Source organism: Miniopterus schreibersii (genome assembly GCF_964146895.1).
Source record: "Miniopterus schreibersii genome assembly, chromosome: 2".
Lineage (NCBI taxonomy): Eukaryota > Metazoa > Chordata > Mammalia > Chiroptera > Miniopteridae > Miniopterus > Miniopterus schreibersii.
In genome coordinates, this window is record NC_138102.1 from 6,824,693 (window position 1) to 6,839,222 (window position 14,530).

A 14,530-nucleotide genomic window follows, 5' to 3' on the forward strand; every position below is an offset into this window, starting at 1 on the left:
GTGTATTTGAAAGGAAGGAGAAACTAACTGCACAGTCCAGTAGGGTAGGGTGCTTGCTAGGGTGAGTAATAATCGCTACCGTGTATGAGGGGCCTTCGGGCTGCAGGCACGTGCTGGGTTTTGCAGACATTCTGCAGGTAAAACTCGGGCGCAGGGATGAATCCTGGAGTCCCTGTGGTGAATCCCGGAGTCCCTGTGGTTGTCCCTCTGCTTAATCGTTCCCCGCCTCCTGAACTTTGTCAGGGTGGATCAGGAAAGCCTAGGATGAGGTTTGAGCTCTGCTGGCAGTGGGATGAGCCAAACAGACTGAGGGCAAAAAGGCTGGGCCTGAAAGTGATTAGAAAGGGCCTGGGCAAGGCGGGAGGTGGGAGGCGGGAGGGATGTTAGCTGGACGTGGTTAGAGGAGACAGGAGGAGAAACTAGCCGCTCAGAAGGACGCTCGCAGCATGTGAGAGCCGAGGACTACAGCAGCCAGCCAGCGAAGACAACCCTACACCAGTTCCTCCTGTCTCACTGGTGCTCAGTCATTCTTTAATTTTTTTCTTTCTCTCTTTTTTTCTTCTTTTAACAGAATTGATAAAAAAATGTCTGGTGGCCAGAGTGGCTATGAACTCAGCGAAGCCAAAGCCATTCTCACAGAGCTGAAGTCCATCAGAAAGGCTATTAGCTCAGGAGAGAAAGAAAAACAGGACTTGATGCAGGTATGCGATGGGCCATTTCGTCAGGTCAGACCCCTGCCTTCTGGGCCGGCAGGACTGCGGTTCACACCCAGCTAGCTGGTCTTGCTCCAGAAAGCGTGGTCTTAATATAGACATAACACATACAAGACTTTACTTGGATGTATTCTGCTTTTGCTTCACAATGACCCTGCTGATTAGAGCAGTGATTCCTGACACGCATATAACATATGTAGGTCCTGTGACAAAAGTTCATGGAACTTGAACAAAGTTACAGTGGAATCTTATAAATCAGCAATTTTAGGTCATCTTTGATTCTTCCATTAAACTTTGGGTTTATACACAGGCCAGATTAAATTAAAAGATTAGATTCCTTTTTAATGACAGAAGTACATAAAATAATTAATTAGTAGATGCAGAAATCAACAGTAGAGCTGGAAGGGACAGTAGGTATCTTCTGTGACTTTTAAACCTCTTTGGCCACAACACACAGTAAAAAATATACGTTACACCAAAACCCACTAACACACAAATATCTTTACCTATAGATACACACAAAACAAATTTCACAGAAATAATACCCACTCAGATTTCATTTTCTAGTCCGTTCTGTTTCTTTAGAAAACTGGTCATGACCTAAATTGATTGAGTGCATTGTCATCACAGGTAGGTTTGAAAAATACTAATCTTTTCACTGCACGGATGAAAAAATAGAAAAGACTTGCCCAACATCGCTAAACAGTTTCTTGGTTCTTTTCTGTGATGTATTATTTGATGTGACCATTTAAGTTCCATCCCTTTTATAGATGTATTTTGTATAAATATCCCTTTGAAAGAAAATAGAGAAAGTTGGGTAAAAAAAAAACCCAAAAAACAGATCTCTGATAGTTCTAATTTCTTATGAGAAGTTAAAATATCAGGATCAATTAATTCCTCCTGGTGGGGGCGTTTTTCCCTCCTACGTGCTAAGCTCTCTGACGTCCTCCACGTTTCCTGACAGAGCCTTGCTAAGCTGCAGGAGCGGTTTCACCTGGATCAGAGCATCGGCAGATCGGAGCCAGACCTGAGATCCAGTCCCGTGAACTCCCATCTGTCTCTCTCCAGACAGACCCTTGATGCCGGGTCCCAGACAAGCATTTCCGGAGAGGTAAGCCACGCCTGCGGACAGGCTGCCCCGGCGCTGGCCTGGACCGGCCGTAATTACAGCAGGGGTGTGTGTTGTCCCATTTGGGGTTCCACCAGCAGATCTGCAACGAGTTCCCAGTAGTTTTCAGGTTCTCTTACGCTTTTTCGAATTATTTGCTGTTAAAGCAAAACAGTTTGAGATCAAACAGTATGGCTTAACTGTTTGAAAAATTATTTTTCGAAGTTATTTAGTTCCTATTTTATGCAGTCGAAAGCTAAATTATGCTGAAAATTTTGGCTCCTAGTTATGAGGAAATTAGTTCCAGTTCATAAAGTTTATTGACCTGCACACCCCTCATAAACTGTGGGGTCCCAGAAACATTTACCTGGTATTTTTTTTAATCTTGAATTTAATGTGTGGAGAAAATGATGGTAAAGTCTTTGAAAGACAGACAGACTTGAATTCAAAAGAAATGTTTTGCCCCTTCTGAGACCATAAAGTCAGTGCCTTTTTCAACCGGTGTCTCAGTGTCAGGACCCCCTCCTTAAGCTTTGCAGTGACTCGTTCGTCCCAGAAACAGGAGGAGCTTAGCTTCATTCACGAGCAGAGTTCATTGACTTTGTCCCTTCTGTTTTTCACTAGATCGGAGTGAGAAGTAGATCGAATTTAGCTGAAAAGGTCAGGCTGAGCCTGCAGTATGAAGAAGCCAAGAGAAGGTAACCCTGGGCAGCGGCCCGGCGCGGCGGTCAGTGGGCTCCAGCGGCGGTGGCGTCCCCAGTCCATCCCCGCTCCTGCAGTGACACCTGCTGGCGCTCCCCACACGCTCCCGCGGAGGCTGCGCTGGGCTCCGATCCCCAGGGCTGCAGGCCCCTCTGCTCGCCGTTCCTTCCCCTCCCCGCCCGCAGAGCTGGAGGGCATGGAGAAGTCAGGATAAGTGTGGGAAGGAAATTATCCCCTGTTCTGGAGGAAAGAAGGTTTGAGCTTGTATGATGCTTACGGTTAACAGGGCGAGGGTAGGAACGGGACACAGTGGCTCAGGTACAGGAGTGGGTGGCCGTGCACGGGCTCTCAGGTAAATAGCTTTCAGTGTGTCCCTTTGTTTGAGGGGGGACTCCGGCTAATGTCCTTGAAGGTGCTGAGGTGTCTGGCCCATTGACTTCTTTACCTCGTGGACTCCTGTTACTCCCAGTGCTCTCTTTTTTTACCTCTCGATTCTGCGTTCAGCAGGCCTAGGAGACCTCACCGCTCTTACCTGGCAGGCGCTCTCAACCTGTTTTCATGGTGTAGGTGAGGGAGTGAGTCATACGAATACAGCTGATACCACTATTTTCCTTTTAAGATTTTAAAATGCTATTGATACATCATTTAGGAAGACACGGGTGGGGGGCTGCGTTATTGCTCTGCAGGGGTGAGAGACGTTTATCACGTTGCTCCTCGTGAGCTTATGAAGAGCTCGGCTGAGAACCTGCTGGAGCGTCCTGGTTTCCTGCCGTAGGGAAGACCGCTGGATGGACACTGAAGGCTATCCATTGTTACTGGTGGTGATGATACTTCATAAGTAATGAGCCAGGGTTCTTAGAGGTTATCTGGCCTTAACAGAGTAATTATTTGATCTGCCTAAATGCAGTATTTGCCTCTGTGTAGCCTCTGTTACTAATATGACTTGGTTCTTGGATTTCCTGAAAGAGCCCTAAGCTGTGCTCCACAAATTATTAACCATATGAGCTTGATTGAGCAAGTCACTCGGTCTCTGAACAACATCTTACTGGACTAATTTTAACGCCTATAAATTTTTTTCAGGCAGGTTGTAAGTTTCCCAAAGTGAGGAAAAGTTTTGTATAGTTTATGGTCTGCTTCTCAGTGCTGAGGCTAAGGCTTGGGGCTCGCTCCGTGGTTTTGTGGTCCCGGGACACAGAAGCCTCCAGGAGGCTGTTTGCAGCCCCCGGGTCGTGAGCACACCACGCCTCCAGCAGTTAGAACCCCTGGGCTCTGCGGTAACAGCCCCAGGGTTGGTGCCTGGTTTCCTGAAGGACGGCCACACTCAGAATTAACCTGAGGGCCAGGCCTCACAGGCTCGGTTCCTGGGGCTCGACTCGACCTCCCTTTGGTCAGCTTCTGTGTTTACTTTACTTCGGTCCCTGCCAGTTTACTCCATCGGGGGCTTGCACAGCACGTCTCCTAGGTGTCCCCCAAATCTTCCTGTTTTGTTCCCCAGATTGGAGCACCCTTTCTGCATAAAATCCAACACCTGCCTGATGCTTGGTCTCAGGGGTCAGAGGTGCCTTTCTCTCCTTCGTTGCACTGTTGCTCCCAGGTCACTTGGTTAACTCCATCCCGTCGAAACCTAAGACACTGGATCTTTCTGTTTGGTCGCATTGGCTGTTCTGTTACCTAATTCGGGGCTTTATTTTAAAGTTACTAGTGATGCTGACGAGAGGTAAATCTCAAGGGCTTGTGCATATGTTGAAAGTGCGTTTTCTCCCTCGCCTCTGAATAAAGAGGCGGCTGTGTTTCTCTGCCGCCCGCGCTCTCCTCGGGCCTGTGTTATGTGCTTAATGAAGCTGATAATATCATGCTTATTTAGCATCTTGATGATTAATTTTCCAGGACATTGAGACAGTTGTTTATGCTTTTGTGGTTGCAGCTGAAGAATAGCTGATGTTACATCTATCATAAATGCCGACGGTGGGGGAAAATCGGAAGCACATTATAGACGCAGTGCCTGTTGAAGGAGCAACTTTACCTTCAGCTAAAACACAAAACTTATAGACCGAGAATGTGGAACCCCTTCCATCTTTGTCCTGATAACGTTTCTTGTTCACCTTTTTTCTTCTGTTCTACAACTTCTTCCACCAAAATGAAAAAACAGAATTCATCCCCTTTCTATCTGTTTTTCATATTCTGGTGTGTTCTGTAACTACAGACAAAAGAATCCCAACGATTTTTATAGGAATTGGTGTCCCCGTACCAACGCCAGCTGTGTTCATAGTTGACCGTGGTCTTGTGCTTATGGAACACAGACACGTGCCATTGACCTAGTGGACAATCGTATCGTCCCCGCAGGGCCGCGGTGCAAGTCATTTGATGCAGGTCATCAGAGCATCTTAGTGAATCGAGAGTTCCCTTGACCGTGAGTGAGCTCTAGACAGAGAGACCTGCCGTCAGGCGACACTGTGAAACCGGTCGAGCTCCCCTCTGCCGCTTTTCCTTCCTCCCCCCACGCCGTCCCCTCACCTCAGCCCCTGCGGTCACTCCAGTGGTGCCTGCGCTGCTGGGGACCCACCCGGTGTCTGTGTGCAGAGGAGACCAGGTCAAGGGCAGTGAAGTCCACGGTGCCGGCTCCATACGGGGGGTGGACGCCCATCAGCTCCCTGCAGGGGGAGAGCTGAGGAGAGCTCGGTGGAGGCGGCACCCTTGCCCCTTTGCTTGGTGACGGTGGAGCCTTGATGGGCTGTCTTAATCCTGGTTGGCCAGTCGCGGCTCTTCTCCCTCTTCCTTCCCTGACTGGGTCGTGTCCTAGTTGCTGCCCGGCCTACCCTGGGACGGCCATTTCACTGGGGGACAGCGTCTTACCTACAGGACCAGAATTTGTACTAGTGGCCTTTCGGGTACCTTTCACCTTGGGATTTTTGGTGGAGGCCCCCCAGGCCTCCCTCCCATCACCTGCCCGGGGTTCCCAGGGCTCTCTGCTTTGGAGTGTCTGTGCGCTTTGGCCTGAACCCTTTTCTCAGTCGGGGTGTGCTCGCTCAGATTTTAAAGGGGGGACAATGACACGGAGTGACAGCTGAGTGCAGAGCCAGGCTAAGACTGGAGTGCAGGTGTTGCTCTTGCTCGCTCATCCCAGGCGATCACCCCTCTGGTGAGGCTCACAGAGGAGACTCAGCAGCCACCCCCCGACTAGGCCCGGTTCGTGTTTTCTCTTTCCTGGGGGTTCTGAGTTCACGCACACCTCTCTCCTCTCTTTATTTTAGCATGGCCAACCTGAAAATTGAGTTGTCGAAACTGGACAGTGAGGCTTGGCCCGGGGCGCTGGATATTGAGAAGGAGAAGCTGATGCTGATTCATGAAAAAGAAGAACTTTTGAAAGAGCTTCAGTTTGTCACTCCGCAAAAGCGCACGCGAGACGAACTGGAGCGCCTGGAGGCCGACCGGCAGCGGCTGGAGGAGGAGCTGCTGTCCGTGAGGGGCGCGCCCAGCCGGGCGCTGGCCGAGAGGTTGGTGTCCTTGGGGCCGGGCCAGGGAATCCTGGGGTGTGTCTCAGGTGTGCCGGTGCCATCTCCCCGGTCTGTGGTGGTCTCAGGTGCTCTGTTCTCAGTGGGCTGGGAGCCAGCACAAAGGGCTTTCGTTGGGTAGAGCAGTCAAGCGCCCCCTCCACCTGCCCCCTGCGCCCCGCAGTCCCTCTGGGCCTGTTGGGGACATGAAGTTGTGAAAATGCCCTGACAGGTGCTGAATAACTAAAGACCACATGTCACACCAGGAATGCAGGGCCTAATGCGGGCCTCGGAGGTGGCTGGTAACAATAGCTATAAACCATTGCGCCCTGATAAGGTGATCGGGACTGTTTGAGCAGCCGGAGCTTCCTATTCGGGGTTTTATTGCTCGCAGGAATGCAAACATTTATTCCTGTTCATCTCCCGAGGAAAGGACAGCTTCTCCCTCTCACGCCGTACCGGGTCCCAGCACATTCCCTTGGATTCTGTTTGTCCATTGACGCCCTCCTCCAGACTAGGTGAAATGTGAGGGAAACCTTTGAAGCAATTTTCCCATCTCTGTGGGAATGTGTAAATCAATTATTTAATCTTAAAAAACCAGCTCTGTAATCAGACCTGCTGGACTGTGAAGCAGGCGTCAGCCTGACAGGTGCACATCTGCACCTGATGACCGACACGGCCGGACACCTGTGTCACCCGTAGACCAGGTGGCCCTTTGGAACCAGCGCACACCCTCGGGCCAACAAGTGAGGAGCAGCGTCCAGCCCAGAATGACAGGAATGAAACTCAGTCACGTAATTCCCAGCTACCTGGAAGTAACTTCAAAATACCCGGTCATAATCCACTTGCTTTATTTTTTTTTTTGACTTCTTGGCTTCTTGCCTTCTAATTGCTTGTGCTCTATACGTGTTTAAGGTGATATGTCTACATAATATCAAAACATTGGAAAAGTGGTGGGGAGGACAGTGAAGGAAGAAACTTGAGATTCAGGTGAGGCCGTAACATTGGACTTGCCTACCCTGAGTTTAACCACTTTGGGAGAACTGACTTTTGTGAGTGAAAACGTTGGTCAAGATAATGCACAGCTAGAGCCTCACAGCTTTGGGGAGCATGAAAAAATATCACCAGAGGAAGCCTCTGCAGGTGACATTCTTGCACTGTCCTAAGTAATTCTCGTCGCCCTCACCTGCCCCCTTTTCCCTTCCCCTCCTGCTCTTCCGTCTGGAGGAGCCGATTGAAGGCTCAGCCCGAGGTGGACGTGAGTGAGGCTGGCCAGGTAAAGACGCATCCAACAAAGACCAAAGGGAGCAAAAGTGGGGGTGTGAGGCCGAATTCAGTCGTTTCCCGAATTCCTTGATGTGGTGGGTGTCTGGGCTTGGATAACTTAAATTTCTAGGATGAAAGTTTGATAATCATCAGTAACTATGAAGAAATGGGCAGCTTCATGCGGCTCACGTGTAAAACCCCAGTGGTATCTGTGTGATGTGTAGCACTTACTAAATGTTACCTGTTCACACCTGTCTGAGGTCCTGAGTCCATCTCCGCTGCTCTGCTCTAGTCTGTGGGTCTGGGACGGGCCTGGAAACAGCCTTTAGATGTGTCCTGAGAGAGAGAAAAGCAGGCACTTGTTTATTTGCTTTAATCAGTTTTCCAGGCATGATGTTTTATCTTTTTTATTAGGGTTAGACCTTAAAAATGATGAAGTAACATTAAAAATATGCTTTGTTCCTAAGCGCTTAGACATTGGTTTTTAAACTTTGGTTTGCACATATATAATAACTGTCGGAGACACATGGATGCTCAGCGGCTGTGTGAGGCCTGTGCCTGCCCGCGGTCTGCAGCGCCGCCAGCCCCGGACAGCGGTGACTGCGCCCGCCACCTAGTGACGGTGAAGCGCATCGTAGAGAGGGGTCTGCTCAGCGCGGGATCCACAGAGAAGCTGCTCTCAGGCGGAAAGAGGCTGTGCAGTGTGGGGCTTTCTACAGTCTTTTCATTCAGTTACCGTGATGCCTTAAACCCTGTGCTTTTCTGTAACTGCTAAGATCTTAACATTGCTCCCCACTTTCTCACAAATCTTAGAGGTTTTATCTTGCCAAGGTGTCTTAATTATTTCTTAATTAGAGTCATGCACCAAATAAGGGCATTTTAGTCAACAGAAGACCACATATACAGCGGTGGTCCCCCAAATTATAATGGAGCTGAAAAATCCTACCACCTGGCGACGTCGTAGGCTTTATAACGTCACAGCGCAAACATTACTCAGGTATTGTGGTGATGCTGGTGTAAACAGACCTACTGCGCTGCCAGTCGTAAAAAAACACAGCGCATGCAGTTATGTCCAGTGCACAGTACCTGGTAAAGGTGATAGATGACTGTTGGTGCTTTAGGTATTTACCATGCTGTACTTTTTTTTTTTTTAATATATCTTTATTGATTTCAGAGAGAGGAAAGGAGAGGGAGAGAGAGAGATATAAACATCAATGATGAGAGAGTCATTGATCGGCTGCAGCCCACAGCCCGGGCATGTGCCCTGACCGGGAATCGAACCCCGATCGCCTGGATCCTAGGTTGACTTTTAACCGCTGAGCCACGCCCGGCCGGGCTACCATGCTATACTTTCTATTGTTACATTTGAGTGTACTCTAGAAAGTACTTTTAAAAAGTTTACTGTTAAGAGCCAACATTTTTTAGAACACTTCCAAAAAAAAGCACTTAAAAAAAAGGTTACGTCATCAATAGCCTCTTGGCTCCCGTGTTTACTGTGTGTCCTGTTCGCAGCATTTCCTCTTGTGACCTAACCTCGCGTTGTTCGGTGCAGTAACGGGCAGCACAGGCTTGTGGCCCCGGAGCGCAGGTGGCGCCGTAGAGCCTGGGGGTGTAGGCTGCACCGCCCGGGCCCGTGTAAGTACCTGGCGGTGTGTGCACAGCAGGGAGTAACGATGCATTTCTCAGAACGCACCCCCCTCGAGTGCCACGTGACTGTATAAATGTTTTTGCCGCTGATCCTGAGAAAACTTTTAAAGCAAGTAGGTGGGGGTACGAGTGTCATTTATTTTTTTAATGGAAGAGGGATTTACTACTCAATAGGTGACCTGAAAATGTCCCTACGTGGAAAGTTCTGGATGGTCGGAGTCAGAGGGCAGGCAGGTGCGTCCCTTCCCCGGACACCGAGGGCTGGTAGCAGGGTGCGGGGGACCTGCCTTGGCCTTGCGGAGGGCAGCTGAGGGGATCGTGTGGAGCAGCAGGAGGAATCTTAGGGACCAGGTCGAGAAGACTGTCCCACCCAGGAGGACTAGAGGGCAGAGATGGGACAAGAGCTGAGAGGCAGGTGTGCACCCTCCTGAAGGGGCTGATGTTGGAACAATTTCTTCTAACTCCTGGCCCCGAGGAAGTTGGGGAGCTCGCTTCCTATGAAGGAACCTGGCACCTGAGGAAGACTCCTGGCCCCTACTAGGAGAGGCTCCCTGATGCCATCAGAGACGGGGGCAAGAGTGCCCAACTGAGGACAGCCGCAGCGCTCCCAGCCGGGCCCGTCTCCCCGGTGCCTTCATGTTGCTTCTCCCGGTGAAGGTGTGGCTTAGACCCCCACCCAGGGGAGTGCTGGGGAGGGATGCTGGCTCTTCAGGCAGCCGGGTAAGAGGGGGGAGCCCTGCTGCCTTCCACGAGCTTGGGTCTGAGTGGGAAACATTCGAAGCAGAGCCCAGGAGCCAGGCCTCGGAAGTTCACAGTAACCACGAAAAGGCTGGAAGTGTGGCACTGGGGCCATCGCAGGGAGGGCAGGGGACCATCGCTTGTGACTGGGACAGGATTTTTTTCTAAATATGTTTTTGTTGATTTTTTTTTTTTTTAGAGAGAGAGAGAGGAAGGGAGAGGGGGTAGAGAGATAGAAACATCCATGAGAGAGAAGCGTCATCCATCAGCTGCCTCCTGCAAGTCCCCTACTGGGAGTCTTCAACCCCAGCATGTGCCCTGACCGGTAATCCCACCGTGACCTCCTGGTGCACGGGAGGACACTCAACCGCTGAGCCACGCTGGCCAGGCTGGGACGGGATTTTAAATTTCAGCATGAAGCACTCTGATGTCGTACTACACTGCAGCCTCCTTAACATGCCGGAAAAGCCCTCCTATGTTGACGCACTGTTTAGTTTTAAAACTTCATTAGAAAGTGCTTCTGCTTCAGAAGACATGGGTTTGAGGAGCTTTCGGAGCTTTCTCCAGACGTTTTTTCCTTTCATCTATTTTGTATTAATATTTTTCCTCATTGAGTTTTTATTTACATTGAAGAGATTTTAAAAATACGGACTGCACCCCTTTTCAAAACACACCTTTGAAAGCCGCAAATTAAGAATTTATCACCCTTTGAAGTACTAAACAAAATGACAAGAATTACTTTTTTTATTTTAACATATAATGAAATTGTGTTGGTGTCACATCAAAGGATAGATACCTATAAATAAAATATGGGCATGTTTTCTTACTGCCTAAAACATACATAACATTTCAAAGAAGCTGGAAATTAGGGAAATTTTCCTTTTCTTCAAAGAAGAGTAGCTAATTTTTATATCACCACCTCACAGGGCGCGGCGAGGCTTTGAACAGGGAGGCTTTGGTTTGATGTCTGCAGAGCGCCTCGTGTGCACACTCTCCGTTGATTTCTCTGCAGCCCCCGGGCAGGCTCCGCAGGACGTGCTCACCATTTCACAGATGGGAAAGCTGAGGCCTGACTGAGTGACTCTCCTAAGGATATACAACCAGCACAGCACATCCAGGCCTAGAGCCTGTAGTGTTCGGGGCTCCCTCCTGCAGCTCGTTGCCCACCATGAGTGGGCCTGTCTCCACGATGCACAGACCCCTGGCTGCTTAGTGTATTTTCAGATGACTTATTCAAGTACATAGTTCAGTAATACTCTGATTTTCCAAAACCTCAAACACGGGTGCAGCTGGAGTTGGGTGGATGGAGTTTCAGGATGACCTGGTGCAGGTGATGAGAGGTACTGTAGACAGGAGGGGAGATCAGGTTTGTGTCTTTTTCCTGCATAAACAGTTTAGACTAACTCATTCCTTAATCGCTAAAATTCTCACCAAGTTAAGATTGGAATTTTTATCACTAAATATTATTTTGGCACCGTCTCAACCAAATTCAGCATCCAGGATGATCTTTTAGGATTCTCTGTTTTTACCGTTAAGTTGTTTTAGTAACATAATCCCAGGCACGGGCCCGTGGGAGTCTGATCTTGGTTGGCGTCTTGTTTTCCTTTTCACTCTCTTTCCATAATTCATAAGAGCACGAGGGTTCTCACCCATTGATGACAATTTTAGGAAACCCAATTTAAGATGTTCTCAGGTACGCTGAGATCTGCTGTGGGCCGCCCAGCGGCCGTGGCTGTGGACGCTGGCCCGCCTCCCTTCCTGAGCTCGTTGGCGCTGCCCCTTGTGGTCCGTAATGTTCCTGTGATAAGAATCTTTTCTTTCCCTTCAGCTTCATGCTGTATCCTAATCACTTGGAAATTTGATTCATTCCTGTTGTTTTTTCTCTTAGATTGAAACTGGAAGAGCGAAGGAAAGAGCTGCTCCAGAAACTCGAAGAAACGACCAAATTAACGACTTACCTGCATTCACAGCTTAAAAGGCAAGTCTCCCATTCTCGAGGGGAAGGTTTTCCTGACAACATCCAGGCGTGTTTCTGTCCATCTTTGATTACTTCTCTCCTTATGTTCAACTGTTCAAAAGAAAAGAACATACACGAGTACAATTAAAACTTGAGTGGCCACACTTAATGCTGAATACATTTTTCTTTCATGAGCCTCAAGGTCACGTTTGGAAAACATTTGAAACGTGTTGTGGGAAGCAAGCACCTTTTAGCTTCACTACATATTGAGGAAAATGACCTATTTTCTCCACATCAGCCCTTCTTTTAAAAAGTTAGTGGGCAGATTCATCTGAGAACATATTCACTCTAAATACACACACAGAGCCCGGCCGGGCGTGGCTCAGCGGTGGAGCATCGACCTGGGATCCAGGACATCGGGGTTTGATTCCCGGTCAGGGCACATGCCCGGGTCGTGGGCTCGATCCCCAGCCAGGGTTGTGCAGGAGGCAGCCGATCAGTGACTCATCATTGATGTTTCTGTCTGTCTCTCTCCCTCTCCTTTCCTCTTTCTGAAATCAATAAAGACGTATTTTTTAAAAAAATACACAAAGGAGAGGAAAGATGGATGAGCCCCATTGTGTAACCTCTTTGTCTAATAAGCTTGCCTTATTTCTCTCGCAAATATAAAGTCTTATTTGTTAAGCAAAGTGACTGCACTAACACTCTTTACTATCTACCCCCTTATATACTTTATATTATTTGCCCCCTCCCGCACTGTGTCCCGTTTGCCCCCTTCCCTACTGTGTCCCGTTTGCCCCCTTCTGTACTTTGAATCGCACACTTGCCTCTGGATGCCTGTGCAGGTAGATCTGTCAATGGGTCTTTGATCCTGTCCCCTCTTTTTGTAAGTTTTGCGAAGGGGGACGATTTTTAGTAAGGGTAGGACTGCTGCTTAGGGAGCACCTAGAGAGCCGGGTCGGGAGTGTCCGTGGAGAAACCGAGAGATCCGTGGGTTAACAGCGAGCTCGTTGCCCCGCCACAGAGGACGCTCCGGGCCTCGCGGGGTCTGGAGGCGCCAGCAGGGCTGTGCTCGGGTTTCCTGGGCGAGCCGTTTTTACAGTGTGTGCTCCTCTTGCAGCCTCTCCGCCAGCACCCTGTCCATGTCGTCGGGGAGCAGCCTGGGCTCCCTGGCCTCCAGCCGGGGGTCCCTGAACACCTCCAGCAGAGGCTCGCTCAACTCCCTCAGCTCCAGCGAGCTCTACTACAGCAGCCAGGGCGACCAGCTGGACGCGGACTATCAGTACAAACTGGACTTCCTTCTGCAAGAAAAGGGTGGCTACACTCCCTCCGGACCCATCACCACCATCCACGAGAACGAAGTGGTCAAGTCCCCCAGCCAGCCCGGCCAGAGCGGCCCCTGCGGGGCGGCGGCCGCCGCAGCAGGCCACGCTCCCCCGCTGGCCGAGGCCCCCAAGTCTGTGACGTCCCTGTCCTCCAGGTCCTCCCTGTCCTCCCTGTCCCCTCCTGGCTCCCCCCTGGTGTTAGAAGGCACGTTTCCCATGTCTCCCCACGACGTCCCTCTTCACCAGTTCACCTCTGACTTTGACGACTGTGAGCTGAGCAGCCACTTCGCAGACATGGGCCTCGGCGAAAGTCAGATGCTGCTGGACGCCGATTCGGGAGGCACGGCCCAGTCCCTGCTGGAGGGCAAAGGGCTGCCCGAAGGGGCCCGGGAGCCCTTCTACGAAGGAGCTGCAGGTAAAGGCGGGCTCGCTGGCCTGTGCTCCGCGTAGCTGTTTTAAGGGGGATGATCGGAGGTTACTGTTTCATGTGAACTAATGGTACTTTTGTTTTTGCTGCTCTTTTTGGTTTGGCTTCATCTAAGGAGTTTTTAAATGATATCCCTGGAGACATCTTTTCTTTATCAAATAAAAATCACCTTCCCTTGGTGATAATTTAATCATTACATACCTGCTCTGTTGTCTGGACACCCTGCGTGTGTGGCAGGAGCGTGCTCTGTGGACACACTTTATACTTCCGAACAGATTCTGGTTCTGAAAGAACAGGGCAGAGAAAGGGTTTGCTTCTCAAAGTCGGCCTAAAACAGATGAAAACCAAAGCAATTAGCATACCAGCTCATTAGCACCGGGGCTCCGTGTTAGGTTGCCCAGGGAATTCTCTACAAATACAATTTTTGTTTCCTGCCAGACGCTCCCCTTCTGCCTGACTTGCAGGAAGCCAGTTGCGGGGAACAGTGTCACCCTGCCACCTTCTGGCCCCCTTTCTAGTTGCAGCCGAGAAGGAGCCGCAGACAGTCCTCCCTCCTGCAGTTGTGCTCAGAGGCAGAGACGGGGAGAATTCCACTTTCTCGTGATTGTTTTCCTCCGTGAAGCAGAAGCTGTTTCATGGTGGGTGTGGTTGTAAAGAGAACGAGATGGCACCCTTGTTGGCACACGGTCACGGGTGTGGTCCGAGCAGGGGGTCTGCTGTAGCAGGAGCCTGGAAGGAAGCAGGAAATACAGCTCAGCCTGGCCCCCGGGGCCTGTTCAGAGCCGCGTTACTGCGTGTCCGCAGCATAGAGGACAGGCCTCTTAGCAAGCGTCTCCTTGCTGTTTCAAGAAGCATATTTAATAGGTATTTATGGTCCTGGGAATTCTAAGTATTACTTGATTGGCCAGTTCAGATGTTTAAGGAGCTAGAAGAACCCACCTTGTTTGTGTGGTCTCGAATCCTGAGGACTGAGACCCCGCCTGCCGGGGGCCTGGGGCAGGGGCCGGGGCAGGTGCAGGACAGCTGTGTGGTTTGTGTGCGGCTGCCTGGCTCTTCGCGTCAGGTCACCAACGCTCGGGCTATTCAGGGATGTCTGACCTCGGGTGGGGGCGGGTGGCTCAGGGCCGTGACGCTGGCCATCTCCCCCCTGTGCCCT

The 14,530-nt window shown here is 50.3% G+C and overlaps 1 protein-coding gene across 2 annotated transcripts in view; it reads left to right on the forward strand.

The window, feature by feature from the left end:
• WWC2 (WW and C2 domain containing 2) overlaps positions 1–14,530 on the forward strand; it is a 130,916-nt gene that overhangs the window by 87,128 nt on the left and 29,258 nt on the right. For both annotated transcript variants that reach the window (XM_081129100.1, XM_081129101.1), the window contains 6 exons: positions 572–701; positions 1,678–1,824; positions 2,446–2,519; positions 5,775–6,017; positions 11,554–11,643; positions 12,743–13,362. In XM_081129100.1, the coding sequence (XP_080985226.1) occupies positions 572–701; positions 1,678–1,824; positions 2,446–2,519; positions 5,775–6,017; positions 11,554–11,643; positions 12,743–13,362 (1,304 nt within the window). The remainder of the gene's footprint in view (positions 1–571; positions 702–1,677; positions 1,825–2,445; positions 2,520–5,774; positions 6,018–11,553; positions 11,644–12,742; positions 13,363–14,530) is intronic.